An 18971-nucleotide genomic window follows, 5' to 3' on the forward strand; every position below is an offset into this window, starting at 1 on the left:
TCGTGTGCCCAGATGAGAAATGCGGCCTATAGAGCAAACTCCCTGTGAAAACGGGCTGCCTGGCAGCACCCGAAACACGGGCTGAAAACCTCCAGAGATCGCTGCCAAGAGGGTGGTGTTTTTTTTGGCCGTCAAAACCACACCGCGATCGCAACGTCGCAGAGGGTGACGACACGTGTCCCTGCCTGATGTTGTTTTAGTCGCACACGATCCGCCCGGACGGGCCCTGCCGGAGGGGAAGCGCTGCCCGCCCGCCCGCGCTGAGGGGACGAGGCCGCCGGGGAGCGGGGGGCTCGGGGCGACCGTTAACGGCCGGCGCCCTCAGCCCGCGCGGTGGGACTGCAGCTCCCGTGAGGCACTGCGGGGAGGGGCGGAAATACGTCACTCCCCGCTGACTGCCGGAAGCGGCGGGAGAGCCGCGGAGCATGGCTGCGGCGCTGCGGGTGCTGGGCCGGCGGGCGGGCCTCGGTGTCCCGGCGCGAAGGGCGTTCTGGGGCGGCCGGAGGTAACGGCGGGAGAACGGGGGGTGCGGCCGGCGGCCACTGTGTGCTTCGGCGGGAGGCTTTCGGCGGCAGGCGGGCCCGCGGGTGTCGCCGTGTCCCCCCGCTGGGGACCGTGCTGTGCGGCGGTCGGGAGAGCGGATGATCATTCATGGAGTCAGAGAATCGTTTCGGTTGGGAGAGACCCTCAGGATCATCGGGTCCAACTATAACCTAACCCTAGCACTAAATTATAGAATCGTAGAATCACAGAATCACAGAGTGTCAGGGACTAGAAGGGACCTCAAAAGATCATTTAGTCCAGTCCCCCCGGCGGAGCAGAAACACCCAGATGAGGCTACACAAGAAGGTGTGCAGGCGGGCTTTGAATGTCTCCAGAGAAGGAGACTCCACAACCTCCCTGGGCAGCCTGTTCCAGGCTCTGGCACCCTCACTGGGAAGACTTTTCTTCTCATATTTAAGTGGAACCTCCTGTGTTCCAGTGTGTAGCCATTGCCCCTTGTTGTATCATTGTTTGTCACCGAGAAGAGCCTGGCTCCATCCTCGTGACACTCACCCTTTATATATTTGTAAACATTAATGAGGTCACTCCTCAATCTTCTCTTCTCCAAGCTCCAGAGCCCCAGCTCCCTCAGCCTTTCCTTACACGGGAGATGCTCCACTCCCTTCATCATCTTTGTTGCCCTGTGCTGGACTCTCTCCAGCAGTTCCCTGTCCTTCTGGAACTGAGGAGCCACAACTGGACACAATATTCCAGATGTGGTCTCACCAGGGCAGAGTAGAGAGGAAGGAGGACCTCTCTGACCTACTAACCACCCTCCTTCATGTCCCTAAGAACCTCATCTAAACACCTTTTAAACACCTCCAGGGATGGTGACTCCACCACTTCCCTGGGCAGCCTGTTCCAGTGCTTGATAATCTGTGGGCACTTGTTTTTTCTACAGTAGTGGTTATTTTCGGTTATGTTTTTTTTCACAGCAGGCTAGAAAATAGAACTGTGACTGGGAAAATAAGCCATTAATCTGGTTAAAATTCTGTTTACGCTCAGACCAATAAAATAAGCTAGGCAGGTGATTTCCATGTAGAGACAACCAATGTGGGGAGCAGCATTTGGGGAAAAACCCAAGGTCTGGCCTATGTGCTTTTGTTCATGCATGTGTAGTGAACCCGCTTGTGAACCTGCTGTGTCTACGGGATGTATAAACTCTCTATAGGCTAGGTTGAGCCCAGCAGAAACATTCTTTGACTCAGTCTTAAGTAGCCCTGAATCTGAAAATACTTCTGTGTGGTATCAACAGGAAGGAGGAGAAAGAAGTAGCAGCAGACAAAATAATTCTTCAAGAGAAAAGTGAACCCAGCCCGATCTGTCCCCCACCACGCAGCAGAAAGTATGATCCTCCAGAAGATATACAGAGCTACCTTGAGTCTCACGTCAAGGAGGTTTTTGGACCCTCCCTTCCGGGTAATTGGCAGCAAACACCCCTCAAAGAAAACAAGTTAAAGTATCGCCTCCTGGCTCAACTGGCAGCAGAGCTTGGTCACGCTGTCCCAAATTCACAGCTCCACCTGATGTGCACTGCCGAGGATGTCTTGAATTTCTATAGCACTCCTGTCAAGGATGCGTCCAAGTTTGATGAACTGTGCGCCTCAGAGCTGCCCCCAAACCTTAAGATTGTCTGGAATCAGTGAGTCACACCACAAAGCGTTGCGTTGCTGTGCCTGTGTTCCTAAGGCAGGGCTGCAGAGCAGTAGAGCCCTTTCAATGTGGTAGCAACTAAATGCATTAATATCGCTAATAAAAGTTCATTTAGTTGTCCTTGGGTTTCATTGTTTCTGTTTATTATATACAGAAAAAAAGAGCAGAAGTTCTCCTTGTGAGACGATATTGCAGTGCAGTCAGTAATGATACTAACAGATGCTGTCTCGCAGTTACCATGCTGTCCAGTGGTTATGGGGTTCAGTGGGGATAAACAGAGGGGACCAACTCCCCACTTTCTTGCCTGCACCTCATAAGCTGCTTGTCTTTGGTTCTGAACTGTGTAACGCACTTTTGCCAGTGTGGTTTGGCTGCGGCAGGTGCTCTGTCCAACTCAGCCAGGAAGACTGTGGGGGGCAGCAAACACCTGGGAAGGGGGGAAGTGTTTTGTTTTGTTTTGTTTTTTTGTTTGTTTTTTTGTTTGTTTTGTTTTGTTTTAATTTTAATTTTTTTTTTTTTTTTTTTTTTCCCCCCCCACGAGATTGAAAAGAAGACCCTGTCAGCAAAAAGATTTTTAAAAGCCATCACAGGTGCAATCTTAAAATAAACCCATGTGTTCTACTTAAAAATGCTACATGAAGATAGTAGCTGGTGGAATTCTGAAATCTCTTAACTCAGTAGTGGTGAATTCTCCAGCAGCCCTATTAAAAAAAGCTGCCATCAAGGCAGCTTGTAGAATTCTTGCATGTCTGTCAAAGGACCCTTCTAGAAGTTCTGTTGCTCCTTCTAATAGCTATTATTTTTTATTACTTGTTAATTTTTCTGTAGCTATGGAAAAATACGTAATAGCCAGATGTTATTTTTCTTCCCCTGTAATTGATGATGTAGGTTTGCTTTTAATCAGAGGAGGCAAGGTCAGGAAGACAAGGAAATAAATGCAATAGTCTGAGAAACGTATGGTACTTAGTGCATGTTTTCTACAAAGCAGGTTATTTAGAGTGAGGTTAGATGCTGTATGTGTGATATTTCTGGGAATGATCCAGAAATACCCCTCAGTCTGCTGAACCCTGGCTGTCTAATTGGGTGACACCCTGAGCAGCGGGTCAGACACTGCTGCCAGTCACATTACACAGGGCAGGTTCACAGCTCAAGTGCATGAAACTGCTTGCAGCCCAAGGGCCATACATCCGTTTTAAGAGATGATAAACAGAGGATAAGGATAAGCAGAGGGGCACAACATCACTACTGATTCTGTGGAAGCTATTGACCATGAAAGCAAGATTGACACTGTGGTAAATTGGGAGGAACACATTCCCAGGGACCACAGCTGCAAAAATCAGGCTACAGAATATAAAGTTTTTATCTTAGAATTAAACCCCCTCCTAACCCTTTGCAGTATGAGCGGACTTAAGTGCTGCCGACTGAGCATATTGAATGAATATTCATTGCTGATAAGTTTTGCTAACATGTAACTATTCTCCTAACACAGCGGAGCAAGGATTGGTTCCACAGCCAAATTTATTCAGCAATTTTTCCCTGTGGAATTTTTATCAAAGTTGTAGTGCAGGACCGACAACACTACTGATGGTTCCTCATGGTCACAGAAAGCCCACACGGCCCAAGTCTGTTGCTTATATTCCTAAAGCTGATGCAGACATCGGTGGACTCAGAAGAAAAATACCAACCTGAAGGAAACACCGCAAGACCAGACACAAATGGACATCACAAATTTTTTTTGTGCCACAGGCAAATGACAAAGACCAGGCTACATGTTCTGTTTTTTTGATAATTTTTTTTTTCATCTGTTTTGGAAAAAAATATACAAAAAAAAGCCAAGAAAAAACAACATGGAAATGTGAGGTAAACATTCCAGTAAAAGGACAGACAGAGGCTCCATTCTTTAAAGGAGACACACAGCAGTTATCACCATGCTAGAAGAATGAGATGCAGGAAAATCTTAGAAACAGTGAAAAGTCATGTAATGAAGCCTTTGCCCCAGTTGTAGCCTTTGTAAATGGGCTCCTTGTTTTCTTCCCCCCCTCCACCCCCGCCCCACACTTATTTGTCTTTTTTTTTCCTTAAACAACTTGTTAAATCATAAAACAGCAGTTTTGATATAAATTCTGTATGGCAGAATTTACAAAAATGCAGTCTGCTACTACAGACTGTGTCAGTTTTTTTAGGTTTTGTTGTTGTTGTTGTGTGGGTTGTTTTGTTTTGTGTTTTTTTTTTACTTGCCAAAGCCCCTTAGTGAAAACCACACTATCAGGGCAAAACTGGCTTCTTGGTTACACCAATCTGAATGCCAAGTAATGCCACGCCACTGAAGAAGTGGTGTCACATTTCCTTTGCACAAATGTTACTAGTTACCCCACAAATCTATGATGAAGTTATGAAACACTTAAAGCCCAGGCGCAGCTCCACAGTGGTGGCTGTATATCCCCATAGTCAATTCCTGAAGCCAGGTTTCACTGGGAGCTTTAGCTGGGCCTCAGGGAGGAACGGAGATCTAGGGAGATGATATAGTCAGTTCACATGCTATCAGCTACTACTATAAATTCTCGTGTCCAGTCTGTCTATATTGCAGACTGAGTACGTTGTTTTAGTTATTCTTCAATAACTAGCACTATCACCCACACCAGAACAATCAGGCTTTGATTCAGTGAGATGCTTAAGGATGTATCAGTACTTCAAGTCTGCCAAGTAGGTTGGAAACTGGACAGCTAGCTGAAGTCCATAATGCTAAGGAACGCTTAAGTAGTTCACTGAATCAAGGATGGATGTTTATTATGCGTTGACAGTATCATTCAGGTTAGATTCCTGATCACCGTTATTTTAATCTGAGTTAAATATAAGCAATTACTTCAGATCCATGCTTACTCAGATCAGAATCTGACTCACTGGTAGAAGCACTTCTTATGGTAAGAAAAGGTAAAAGTGATTTTCTTCAAGATATATAAATTCAAAAATGAAAAAAAATCGTGTACAAATATCACATAACAACATCAACAATTCCATAGATGTAGTTCCTCAGTGCACACTTTAAACAAGAAAAGGTTTTTTTGTTTTTTTTCCGTTTTGCTTTTAAATTCTGGCATAATAATATTAAAGCTGACAAAAAAATCAGGGCAAGCTACATCACTTCCTCATACAAAAAAGGTACAAAACATTAGCCTCTAACTAGACATAACATAATACTGGTCATCACAGTTAGACATTTAGTAACTGTGTGTCTTGGAGTATTGTACTGGAGAGTAATAAAAAATAGCTTCTGTTGCCAGTCTTCCATCTCAGGTTACTTCAGTCATAGAGGCAGAGTGATTCTGCAAAGAGGAAAAGGCAAACACATGAACATTTGTATACATTTTGGCATTTGCATATCCCAGAGTGTAAAACAAATGAGAAAAACCTTCACTAATAAACTCTGCTGCTCAGCTAATGCAGGGCTTCAAAATGAAAAGATTGCTGCAAATGTGGCTGCTGTCTAACCTGAGATCATTGTGGGAAATGCTGAATTCAAGCCCTCCTTCTGGGCTCTGAACACCCCGGGAACAGCCTTGAAAAACAAGACACCATTTCTTCAATAGAGACTTTCAAACAGGACTGGATCTTGTCCAGGGGGATGTGTCAGTACAGTCACATAACTAACACAGTGGGTCTGTCCTCAGGGAGAGCCCAGAAGACCATGGCTTGGCTTCAAGTGATGTTTGCCTGCAAACCCCACACCGTTTGGTCCCAGGGAACATAACAGAGCTTAAAACCATACAGAGGTGGGCTCATTATGCCAAAACACATGCAGCCACAGACACACGGCAACACGGAAGTCCTCTTTAGGTGGAAACAGAGTTGATTTAACCTTCTTGGACACCAATGTCCAGGACTTTAGTGGCAGTATTGAGTCAACCTTGGATCATGCTGCATCTGCAGGGTTTGTGTGGGTGCAAGGCAAAACAAGAGTGGGAATGGATGCAGCAATCTGCACAGAGAAGGAAAATGCGCCTCCTATATTCAAAGAAACAGTAATGAGCAGCCATTCCCAAGGACTTGTTTATAATAGCTTCAGAGCTGGATCACTTTTTTCCCAGTCTAGTTCTAGATGGTAGATGTATGGTCATTGAGAGACTGACACCCCGAATCAGAGAAAATTATCTTGTTTTCAGTAGACATCAACAGTTAAGGCCTAGCCCCTACCTGCACTTCACAGTCCAAAAGCTATAAATAGGTGACTAGATGAATTTTTTCTTCTAGTCTATGAATATTTTCACTTCTTCAGACATTTTGTCATATATGATGCAATGCAGGTATATAAGTAGCACTTAAGGTTTGGGACTGCAAGCCCACCAAGAGAACAGTTCTGCAGATTCAATCAAAAGTTCTCCAGCAAATCTTTGCCTAATCAAAAGTGACCTTTCAATTAAGCAAAATATTTCTAGCCGTTAGGAACAGTGTCTTTTACACTTTTTTTAATTCCTATTTTTGGTTTATTTGTCAAAGGGTTTAACAAATGTTACTATTGATCCTGCCACACAGCCTGCACACAGGAACGACAGGCCATCTGATATAGGAAGTACAGTTTGAAGAACCAATAAAATTACACCAGGGCACTTCAGATAACTGATAAACTACAGTTGGTCCTTGTTCTCAGAAATTCTTGGCAGGTGCCATGTGCTTGTCTGTTCTGAAATAACTGGGTATGATTCAGTTATGCTAACATAAGCCATTTGAAGCTAGTAGTTTAACAGAAACACTATCCATGATGATGCTCCTGCTAACCTATTTTCTTGCAAACTTGAAAGAATGCTATTCTCTTCTGATCACTTAAAAACAGAAAAGAGTATATGATTTCTTCTTCTTATAGAAGATGCTGAACAGTAATAAGTTTAAAAAACTAATCTCTTTACTATTTTTCTGGACAGCATAGCTTATCCACAGGATTACAAATGTTAGAGTAAATCCTTAAGACATCCTCAAAGCATTCCGAGGTGTAATTAGATAGAATTATCATTGGTTGTCTCTCAGTTCTCTGTTTTTCTAAGCAAAAGTTTGTTATCACAAATGATACACAGAGGCATGTGAAATCCTACTGCATTAGCTTTGGATGTGCAAAGGGGCAGAAGATCTATAGTATTTGGTAGTTTAAGGGATAAATGCCTTAAAACAAACTCTACCCTGATGCAAATTCACTCTGTTCAATGGGCTTTATCTTAGAAATAAAACCAGCTCCCTGGGTAGTTAATGTATACAACTAGTTTTTCCTCTGCCGTAACAGAAAATGTGCTTGGTGATGGTCTGGGTGAGAGGATTTACAGTACCTGTGCACTCAATGTCTCCAAAGGGCTTTCCACTCTTGGAAAAGCCATTAGTGGCATTCCTCGTGGGTCTTCAGGCTTCGGTTTAGAAGGAGCTCCATGAGTGCCTTTAAAGTTATGGACAACACATATCCCCTGTGTAATGCAGGGAAAAAAAAAGTGAGGTCAGCATGTTCTTTCCGCAGGAGAAAGTCACAGGAATTGCCATCAGGGGTGTCACACCTGCCAGTTTTTGCGAAGAACTAAACCTGAGTTTTGGTTCGAGGCATCATCTAGCGCAGCCTTGGGTTACAGTTCATTTATTGACATTGCTGGGTGTGGTGGACCACCTTAGTAAATGGGCTCATCTGGCCTCTAATCTGAGGTGATAAACCATTCTCAGCCTTTTTATGTTTTATACAGCAGAGACACTCGTGCCTGCTTTATCATCACAGAACCATAGATGACCCCAGTGATGCATTTTGTTGGCCAAATATTCCCTTCAGACTCTGACTGTCATTTCTGAACAGTGAAAAAGGCTCACTGGATGGCTGAGTCTACCTCCCATCTGGATGACATCAGGCTCATTTAGCACTCTTCCTCCATTCTTCCAACACAACTGCTACGGTGTTGATCCTACAAGCCTGCCTCTTGTGCATGACCAGACTTACTGCAGCCAGATGGTGATGCTAATGAGAGTAAACACACATAGCAGTTTGGGGCTTGGGAACACTGGAAAAAAAAAGGCATACAGGAGCTGAAACATCTGCTGTCAGAGCCATTCCTGCAGCCAGCTCCTTGCTGGCTCTTCCTCTTTGCTGCTCGTTAGACCTGAGCAGGCTTCAGCCTTGGTGAGTCTTGTGCCGGCAGCGGCAATCTCACCGCACCTCTCCCCTCCAAGCTCCAGGGAGGCCCCTTCCAGCACTCTGCAACTGGGCTCCTGACACCTGGAGGGTGGCAGAAGGTTCTGCAGGGCCAAAATGTGGCTGGGAGCAGATTGTCACTGCTAGAAACAGGTACTGGGAGCACAGAGATTGTCCTGACCAGATATATGGGGTGACTGCTTCTTATATTGCACGAGCTAGATTTAAGCTGCCTTTCCCAGAGGGAATCAGACAAATTACTTACATTAAAGCCAAGGAGATTCAGGTCAGAGGTTGCAGACATGTTTTTATTTAAAGAGAACACAGGAATAAATGATACAGGAAGGCTGTTTTTTTTGTTTGGTTGGGGTTTTTTTACTACAGAATAGAAAAACAATCAGTGACAGGACAATCTAGATTTAAGGAATCTTTGAAACTTAATCCTTCCTAATAACAAGGATAAAGTGTCTGTTGCCATGCAGTGGATAGTTTTGAAGCATATTTTGATTACATGGAACCAGGCACATTTCTTGGTAATAGTGAGAATCACCTTGACTGCTTGCTGTGTGGATAAACCCTCAGTAAGAGATCTCTTACCAAAGAAAACACTTAAACCACAGTGAACAGCCAAGCAAGTAACATTTGAAGTCCAGAGAGATGCCGTTTCTAGATTCTATGGGATTCTGATACAGTTTAAATAATACACTTGATTATCCTGCGAGATTGCAAACAATTTCAGCTCAACTCCAAATGCTGCGAAAGGAGGTAGTTTTGTCTCCTGGGGAGTTTGTCCTGACCTTCCTTTCTACTGCACTTCTTTTAATGTCTGAAAAAAAATGGAGCACCAGGACCACTGCTGAGAGCTCCAGACAACACCCTGTATCCTGCATTTTTGCCAGATACCATGCAGACAGTAGGGTTTTGCAGCTCAAGGGTGTCAGAGAAGATGTCTCAAGCACACTCCTCTTTCGACATTAGTTGAAATCTATACCATCTTTACAGTATTTTCCAGGACAGGTCAAGTAAGAACATGTAATTAAAATAATCTTGAAATATATACAATGCACAAATATCATCATATCAGACTTATTCATATCAACCTGATTTCATATTAGGATTTTCTCTGATGATACTTTTAATTGGATGGGCCTAGAATTAGTTCTTAGCAACTGGATTAATCATCTGCAATAGTCCTCAAGAGAATAGTAATTTTTCATATATTTTTAACTGAGGTATTTTCCAAAGAAATGAAGAAGGACTGATGGGCTTACCAGAAACAAGGCTACAGCACTCCCCAGGATGAAGCCTGCAATCACGTCCGAACAGTGGTTTCGATACTCGGAAACTCGATTTAGGCCAGTGAGGAAGGCAGCACACAGGGTACCCAGGCACAGCACAGGTTTGGCTAGCCTGCTGCTCTTTGTTTTAATTGTGCTTGTGATGTACATCTGAAACAAAGGGCAAACCAAAAATGAAAAGGGGTTCTGCCAGAAATGCAAATTTTTCCACCCAGAGAAATCCTAAATCAACAAGGATGTGACAAACTCCATGATTCATTAAAAAAAACCAAACACTGGGAAATGGAGGAATAGGTTTAATGTGATTCAGAGAATACTTTCAAGAGAACAAAGCATAGACTGTTAAATGATGTTTCCAGATGTCAAATATCCCATCAACTGCACTGACATGCTGGACTATTTCTGAGCTGCCATCTACAGACTCGCTTTTGCTGACTTCCTAACTTGTACAAGTACTTGCTCATATGCCCACAACATGCACTCAGAATGTACATGACCATATGTTTGCAAAGGGAGTAAAAACATGATGTTTATACTCCTGCAGAAACTGTAACGTGCACATGATGGAGCTGAGCATCCATATGAGCTATCTGCTCCAGTTTCCCAAGTGATGTTAAGTTTAAGAGAACATTAAGAGAAACCATTCTAGATATTTTCTTTTCAAGATGAAATGAAGCACAGAATGAGAGAGATTTCTTTCAAAATAAATTTGATTCTGGAAATGCAGTTCCAGAGCACGAAGTTTCACTGTGTTCTGAGTATTTTTTTTTCATGAACCCCACAAGTTTTTCGGCAGTTTGTATTTTAATTTAAGTACATTTTGACAGAGAGAGCAAAATCATGTGGGTCACAATTAGCAGCCAGTTGTTAATTCCAGAGCCACAAAATGACAAAGATCAAGCAAACCAAGCCTGATGGCTAAACAATTCATTAAAATCCTTTTTCAGCCAGGAAGTAGGGATGCCTGTGTGATTTCCAAGGGTTTGATAAGCAAAGCAAGTAAGTCAAACACATTTGCCAGAAGTGTCTCCAGATGATATAGTGCCTCCCATACATGAAACGAAATCAGGAAGATGCATTTGAAAACTTCATGACCAATCAGCTGGTAAACGAACCTGATTCATAGTGTAGAACAGATCCAGTGAAAGTATAAACACCTTTTCTGCTGGGGAATGGAAAGATTACAAACCGTGGAAGAGTCTCTTCTAATGTTTAATATCAAAAGATGCCATTTTATACATAAATACAAAATATGTTCTCTTGTTGTAAAAACAGTAAAATCACCAAAGCTGAAAATATTCCCATTCTTGACCCTTTTAAAGTTGTCAGAAGTAGAAATATGGTTTTGTTATTCTTGTGCACAAAAGACTCTACAGAAGATCCCTACTGTTTCAATCAAATCCGCAATAACACCACAAGTGGGATCTCCGGTTGTGCTGTCCGCAGGTCACAGACCTCGTCTTTTTCTCAGATCACTCCACTGCTGGGGAAGGGCACTGCTGAGCGGCACTGACATCGGAGCGGGCTCTGCAGGACTGTGGAGACCCACGAGCTGTTCTCCTGTCGCAGGACACCGCTCTGGCTCTCGCTGCCCGTCTCTGGCCAGGACCACAGTGGCTCGGCTGGGGTGAAGCTGCCGCAGGATTCTCCTGCGCCTGTGCTGAAGGACGCCTGTGGACGCTTGGCTTGGTGCTTCCGATGGCAACCACTGGCACAGCCTGCTTTGCACTCCATGATCTATTTGGCAGCTGTGGGCAATTATTTTACTGCTTTTTAATGTCTTTTTCTTCACGAGGCATGTATACAGAGGTCACTACAGTTTGGCACAAAGTTGGGGATCAAGAAACAAATTACATCCATTCTTAAGGTCACTCTCTTCACTGCATTTTATATATTCCTCTATTCTTCTGTGTTGTGCGTACTTTTTACTCTAACTTTCTCCCTGTCCACATTTCTTTTCACTTCTCCCTGACTGGGTCATTAAATGTTCCTACTGCTGGCTTCCCCTCACCAGCTGGTGTTAAAAATGTCAGCCCTAAACCCATGGCAATACGTAACTCTAGAAGAAGGGAAGGGATGCAGCAACCACCTCTTGGAAAGAAAACACAGGCCAGAGAAACTGACCAGCAGAAAGCAGATCTGTCTGCCTTTGGGCCTGTACATAGGCAAAATTATACTTTTACCTGGCAAGAAACTGCAGTACTAGACTTCTCTAACAGCTGAATTTGCCAGATGTCTGCCTGGGGAAGAGTCTTCTGGCCTGAAATGTGCTGCTGAGCACATCATTTGAAGGTGAATTCAGTTTATGAACTGCAACATTACAGTGTATAATACAGAATCACAGAATGGTTGAGGTTGGAAGGGACCTCTGGCGATCATCCAGTCCAGCCCACCTGCTAAAGCAGGTTCACCAGAGCAGGTCACACAGGAATGTGTCCAGGTGGGTTTGAATGTCTCCAGAGAAGGAGACTCCACAGCCTCTCTGGGCAGCCTGTTCCAGGGCTCTGTCACCTCAAAGTAAAGAAGTTTCTCCTCATGTTTAGACGGAACATCCTGTACTTTAGTCTGTGCCGGTTGCCCCTCATCCTGTCGCTGGGCAACACTGAATAGAGTTTAGCTCCATCCTCTTGACATGCATCCTTGAGATATTTATAAACATCGATGAGATCACTTCTTGGCCTTCTCTACTCCAGGCTGAACAGACCCAGCTCTCTCAGTCTCTCCTCATAAGAAAGGTGCTCCAGACCACTGATCATCTTTGTAGCTCACCACTGGACACCCTCCAGTAATTCCATGTCCTTCTTAAACCAGGAATGGGACAGAGCTACTCGAGGGGTTCCTGCTTGCTCTGTTTTTCCAACCAAACACCTGACTGCAGCACATGCCTTGAGATGATAGCTGGGAACTCAGCACTAGGTGGCAATCTCGTCCCAGCCTTTGCTGGTAGGTTGACCTGCACCTGACTATCACCAAAACACATTCAGGTTCTTTGGAAACAATAGGAAAAAATAAAACTGAAGGGCCGTGCCACTGTGTGAATAATTACTGCCCATCCTTTAAGCCTATGCATTTATCTTAGCAGAAGCCAACCCAAACAAGCAATAGGGATCTGGATTGCTTTCCTATTACCCACTGAAGCACTACTGCAGTTTACAGCATCCAAAGAAAAAGCAGCACCTCTTTGAAGGAACAAGGCATTCCTGCTGCGACAGCTGCAAACCCCAGCGACAGAGAACAACCCACACGTGCCTATTTTCTTACAGGTAGGACATGAAACTGGATCTTTGGGTTAACCACATGGGAGAGTTCTCCTTATTACAGATGGGAAGTATCTCATGTATTTGAAGTTTCCCCCATCTCAGCAGCAAAACGTAAACTTGTAGTAAAGAGAACATTTTTAGCAATGAGGGTAATTAACCATGTGAACAGATTGTCGAGGGAAAATCTGTTAAACCCTCACAAGGACGGTTTGAAACAAGACAAACTGTTTTCCCAGAAGGTACGCCTCAGCTCACCCATAAATCACGCACTGAGCTCAGAAATAACTGGGAGAGCTTCTCCATTCTGGTCAGACTTCCCCCTCACTGCAGCTGGATCTTTCTTGTCCTGCTCCCTAAAGCCAAGGTATTTTTTAAGATTCTCACAATGTGTTTACCCTTTCGCCTAGAGCATGTTTTCCAAGCCTTGTTTAAAAGCCCAAGCTCTCAGTGAAAGTTACTTACATTTGATTTCCTACCCACAGCAGGTGCTTCTGAAAATTTCCGACAATGCTATTTATAGAGCAATTTATTTACAAAATTCTAAATGTCAAAACCAGTTACTTGATGGGTAGGAGAGAAGCGAGGAAGTGAATATAAAAAGATGTCAATAGCACAAATCATATAAAAAATAAACTACATATGATTTAACTATATAAATTATCTATTCAGCTTCTTTGCTGTGCTCTTATCACTACATACAAGCAGTGTGTTTAGCAATGTGCAATGTGTGATAGTAGCGTTCATCCTGTGTATAATTCCTCTCCCATCTTTTTCGGACAGACAAAAGCATAGGGAGTCAAGGAGGCTTTTTTGTTTTCAAATTTAAGACGTACACATACATATATGCAAATATATGCTCATATATATTTAGAGTGTATGTTATATGTATGCTTCAGCAGGAAGTAGAGAGATTTGTGATAGTTTATTTTCACTGGAAAGTTCACAGTTTTGTACCAATACTTGAAAATTCCGTGTCCTATGAGCTTTACAGACCATCTTTTCCTTCACCATAGAGATCTGACAATAAGAGAGAAGCAGAGCCTTTGACAACGATGTGTACTGCAGAACACAACGCAGTCTCCTGGATGCTCAGTGCAGCTGCCTGAAGTGCCAAGGCCTTGAATTTCACTGATTAGTCTGGTAGGTGTTACTGCAGAAATGGAAGAAATTGTTGGTGTGGTTACAGTGACCTGGTTTGCAGAAGGGATTTGCTGTAGTGTTCTCTGCTGTTCAGAATTTCCCAGATGTTGGAAGTTTAATGCCCAGGTATAATGCATCGCTCTAATCTAGTCAAGAAGAAACACACCCAGGCATAAACAATGGATGCCAGGTCATGATCCAGTGTGAGTCTCCCAGACAGATGGAGGTGACAGAAAGAATTACCTGTGGATGCTGCAAGGCAAAATCTTATCTGAAGTATCCTAAAAACATGACTAAATGGTCAATGTAAGTGATTAGTTATCTCTTTCAACCATAGAGCCCCTGTCATGACTGTAACACAATTCTTGCTTTCACTCCAGAGGCAAACTGAGGATCACCAAAGCTATCTACCTCCTCTCTACAGTAGGAGGTCCTCCAGTTGTGCTGGTGAAATACTTTAATTTTTCATGTTCTGGTTCAACACTACCATCTGTTAGACACCTTTGTCACTGCCTCTTCCATGACCTTTCTCAGAAGTAACAGTTGTTCAAAGATGATGTAACTGGGACAACCCATATGCAACATATCATCTGGTTTGGGGGTTCTGCTATAAATTTTAATAAATTAAGGAGTATTTCTAGCCTATAATTTTCCCTTGGGAAATGGACTTAGAAGCATGTTATTTCTAACTGTACAGCAGTGTGTAGTATGTACAGTGGCTGCAATCTCTTCCTGCCATTCTTCTGGGAGACTAATTAAAATTAATTAGATGCGATATTCTAATTTTTGTGTAAATATGAAAGGCAGGGCTGCCAGCTGTTTCCTCTTTCCCATACTTTAGGCATACAAGATACAATTCTGCCTGCAGAGATCACAAAAATTATGCGTTGGGTTCTCCTCAGCTTCTTTGGCAGGTGACAAGAAAAAGCCTAGTTGACTAAATCTAAAACCGAGATTAAAAAAACAAAACAAGACAAAAACCACAAAGCCAAACCAATCACTAATGAACAAATCAGTATAGAGACATCTGCAGGAGACAGTTGAGGTTCAGTGGTGGGAGGAGACTCACGGATCTCAACAGACATTTATTTGATGAAAGACAATGTCAGTGCTGAATCCACTCTCCTGCGTCCTCATGTTCAACTGGTTTTGTTTTTCTTGCCCCATGGATCAAATAATCAAATCTTTAGCTTGATGGAAAACACAGCTATTGCTAACCAAATCCACCATGTTTTATGTTCAGCAGCACACATTATCATTATAGAATCAGCAAGACACTTCTCAAAAAATTGCACACAGTGCAATTATTAAACAAAGCCAGATTTGTACTCTGCATTTCTTGTATAATGCTCATGTTAATCCCAGCTGACAGACAGGGAAAAGACAAGTGACAACACCTTCAGTGTTAGAAGCTGTCTTCAGGCAGAGAACTAGGCTAAAATTGGACTGTGGGCTGAAATGCCTTAAGGGCAGACTTCTGTGACCTCGAAGCTCAGAAATAACTCCATGTCCTGGTGGCATGTGGTATCTCCCTATGCAGGGAGAAGTGCAGGCCCTCTGCAGGTACTCTTGAAAAACCAGGGCTCAGAAATGCTGAACTACTTGGGACTTAAGCTCAGGAAGGAAAAGCATAATTACTCTTCAGTTGTAAAAATCAGCCTGTTTGTAGAAGACTTGTCTTCTGAGGAAACAAGGGAGGTTGGGCAGGCAAAGCCCATGAAAGGATGTAAATAGCTTAGGGCAGAACCAGGACCAAGCGTGATCCTAGAGCTTCCATCTAAGAGTTTATCATGATGAAAACAGCTGCTACAGCAACGTTGAGTTTATTGGGAACTGCATTTCACACATGGTTGCTTATTGTTCAGAAGTAATGCATGCAAAATGTTATGAGCTTTCCAAATACTTCCCAACAAATCCTTATCAAAGGAGTCACCGATTTATATTCTCCATAATTTTTCATACAATATACAGATGGATATTGAAACAGCAGTGGGTTTCATTTTATAGTAATAATGTGATGTTTTATTAATCTGCTACCAAGATCAGGGTAAAATATTCAGTAAACACCCAGTCATTAATAAGTTCAAGGCTTTTCTCAAACCCTGATGACCTACAGACAGACTCTGTCACTCATTTGAGTCAAGCTATTGGGGGAAAAATGACCTAGTGAAGCCATTTTGAGACAAGAATCAGGTTAAGTCCTTGGATCTTAATGGCAAAACCACTATGATTTTCTGCTTGTGAGTAAGCTTCTTGCATCAATTTTCAAACATTACAGAGCCAGTGAATACAAAGAAGCAGCCAATCTGTTTCACTAGACTTTTAAAATGGGACAATTTCCTTCCTGACAGTATAGCAGTGTCAGTTTGTCAAGATATCAAGTGGGGTCCACTTCTTTATGATAACAACAAAACTCTGGCCCTGACTTTTATTACAACCTAACTTGCATGGACAATTCAGGTCCTAAACAAGGGGAGGAAGACCCAGCCTAGTGCAGCCTCCCACTGAAATGGCACAGTTTACTTTTTAAATGTTGAACACCGCATGGCATGTGAACGAAAGAAATAGTAGTGATCCAGGAGCCATCTAAGCAGGCAGAAGAAGAGGTTGAATGCATACTCGAAGGCTTCTGAGAAAATTAGCAGCAAATTCAAGATCAGGACCACATGACTCCACATCACACAGTGCCTCAAACACAGTGAGCATTTGATCTGCTTGTACCAGGAATGGTAAAACAGACAGAGAAGGGGACTTTCCCCTACAGATAAAGAAGAAAGCCCTCCCCAAAACAACCCTCTTTTTCTTCAAAAACCCATTGTAAAAAAAAAAGGTCCCACCTAGAGGCACATAAAGAAACCTCTTATACAAGTCTGCAAACATCCCTGGCACTCACCGTGGCATATAAAGCTGAGTAAATGCTCAAAGCAGCATGTTTGGATGGAAAGGACCTCCTTGCCTTCTCAATCACTGCCACATCCCCAGTGCAGATGTTGCCGTTGTTTATGAACTCATGGTGGGCCCGACAGTCATTTCCAGTGTAGTTGGGTTTACACACAGTCAGGAAGTAGGGAGCCAAGTTCCCAGTCACAACCTGGCCCGCGTTTACAAATATGTCAGTGGCAAAAAGTCCAAATGCAAACACTCCTGTGGGGAAAGGTTAAAAACAATAATTATTCAAATAGGCTTAAAATAATTTTGGTACCTGAAAGGAAGCAACATAATGAGAGGTAAGGGATGAAACCCCACAATCGTTACCCAGAAAAAGCCCCTGCTGACTCCAGCAGAGTCCTGCATCAAAGACATGACACAGAAGACCACATGCTTAACTCTGGAAGGTGCACTCTGGAAGGACTCAGAAACAGGCTCAAAAAGATAAGCATGTGCTCAGGTACTCTTGTAAGTTCAAGCTCTGAACAGAATGTGAGCTACAGACTCCACTGAAAACTCTGCACCTGTAAAGTTTCCACCGTGACAAAGGCTCATAGCCTGCAGTCAAGTGTCTTGCACCCAAGTTGTTAAAAATCTTTATTTTTACCACATCTAGGCCAAAAAAATGGTAATAATAATTACTCTGAACCTGAAAGAGCACTGTAGTGCTGAGATAAAATACTGCACTTATCTTCACATGAAAGAAAAAAAAAAAGTAAGTTATGTCACCTTTTACTGAAGAGGGAATTGGTTTGTCTTAAGTGAAAAAAAGGACAACTTATGTTATAAAGACCATGGGCCAGGCTGCAGTATTTGCCGGGCTGTTACATTTCAAGCATTGCAAAGGGTTGGGTAACGATCATCACTGCATTCCCTATGATTTGCATAGCACATCAAAAACATGCCCATTTACAGAAAACTGCGCCAAAAAAGTTTAAGAATTTGGCCAAAGAGCTGTATATAAAACAAGGTTAATCTCTGGTGAAACTTGCTGTTTCACTAGGCTGAAAAGATTCCTACCGTATTTTCCATTTGAACTTGGTTGTGCAATGGCTAATGTAGGTGAGGAGCTTCTACTGGCTGTGAAGACGGTGACATAAGCACAAGTCAAACACCAAGGTGTTTCAGAAAAAGCTTCACACAGTTGTTTCAGTCTCTAAGCAGTTCACAAGTACCAAGCTGGTCCAGTATTCTTCTCAAAAAAAAAAGTTTCAATATTCTCATTTTCTCAATATCCGGTAGCACTGAAAGTGCTGGCCCAGGCTCAGCTGCTGAAGGCTGCAGTACTCTGCAGAGCAGCAGGACAAGCCATGGCTGGAACCTTTATAATGCGGGCTGTGATGCATATTGATCGCTGTAATTCCCCTCTTGCAGTTCTGCCAAACTGTGCCTTACAAAAATCATAGCTATGTGCAGCAATGAATTCAGCTAGCATGAATTTAACCCTTGCAGACTAATTACACATCATTTACTCCCTGGAGACTTTGAGACTGCGTTGGTTGCAATTCATTTAAAAGCTGTAACACCAGTGAACCTGGGCAGTGATGGAGAGTCCCCTGATGGTTTTTATACCTCAGGAATCCATCTGTTCAATGGATTTGTTCAATGTCCTACAGCAGCTAAGCTAACTGCCCAAAGCACGAGAGCGCAGTGACGTGATTGCCAGGTTTTCCAGGCAGACAAATTGCTGCTGAAAGGCTGCATGGGAAGAGCAACCAGCCCTAGCTCTTCAGGGTCACAAAGATGAAGTCTGTGACATAATGCCACAGAGAGAGAATGGGAGAACATGTACCTCTTCCAGACTTCGATGCTCAGGTGTAATGGGAGGTGATGCCATACTGCTAAGGAGCAAGCGCTTTATCTCACTGTGCTCACTCTGGCCTAGAAAACATGGGAGTGAACTTTAGTCCCGAACTTGGCATGTGGTGAGGAAAGATGCAAACAGTGCAAGCAACATGGGGAGAAGACCTTACATACTCCACAGCTGGTTACTAGCAG

The 18971-nt window shown here is 43.2% G+C and overlaps 2 protein-coding genes across 2 annotated transcripts in view; one reads left to right on the forward strand and one right to left on the reverse strand.

The window, feature by feature from the left end:
• Window positions 1-349: 349 nt before the first annotated feature.
• MRPL50 (mitochondrial ribosomal protein L50) lies at window positions 350-2316 on the forward strand. The gene is made up of 2 exons (XM_082074073.1): window positions 350-505; window positions 1799-2316. The coding sequence occupies exons 1-2, from the start codon at window positions 426-428 to the stop codon at window positions 2187-2189; spliced, it is 471 nt and encodes a 156-aa protein (XP_081930199.1). The 5' UTR covers window positions 350-425; the 3' UTR covers window positions 2190-2316.
• Window positions 2317-4268: 1952 nt separating this feature from the next.
• The window catches only part of PLPPR1 (phospholipid phosphatase related 1), a 132426-nt gene continuing 117723 nt past the window's right edge, over window positions 4269-18971 (reverse strand). The window contains exons 5-8 of the mRNA XM_082074841.1: window positions 16939-17189; window positions 9619-9795; window positions 7509-7640; window positions 4269-5519 (exon numbers count right to left, since the gene is read on the reverse strand). Coding sequence (XP_081930967.1) covers window positions 5487-5519; window positions 7509-7640; window positions 9619-9795; window positions 16939-17189 — 593 coding nt within the window. The 3' untranslated portion in view covers window positions 4269-5486. The remainder of the gene's footprint in view (window positions 5520-7508; window positions 7641-9618; window positions 9796-16938; window positions 17190-18971) is intronic.

This window comes from Streptopelia decaocto (assembly GCF_964273445.1).
Source record: "Streptopelia decaocto genome assembly, chromosome: Z".
Lineage (NCBI taxonomy): Eukaryota > Metazoa > Chordata > Aves > Columbiformes > Columbidae > Streptopelia > Streptopelia decaocto.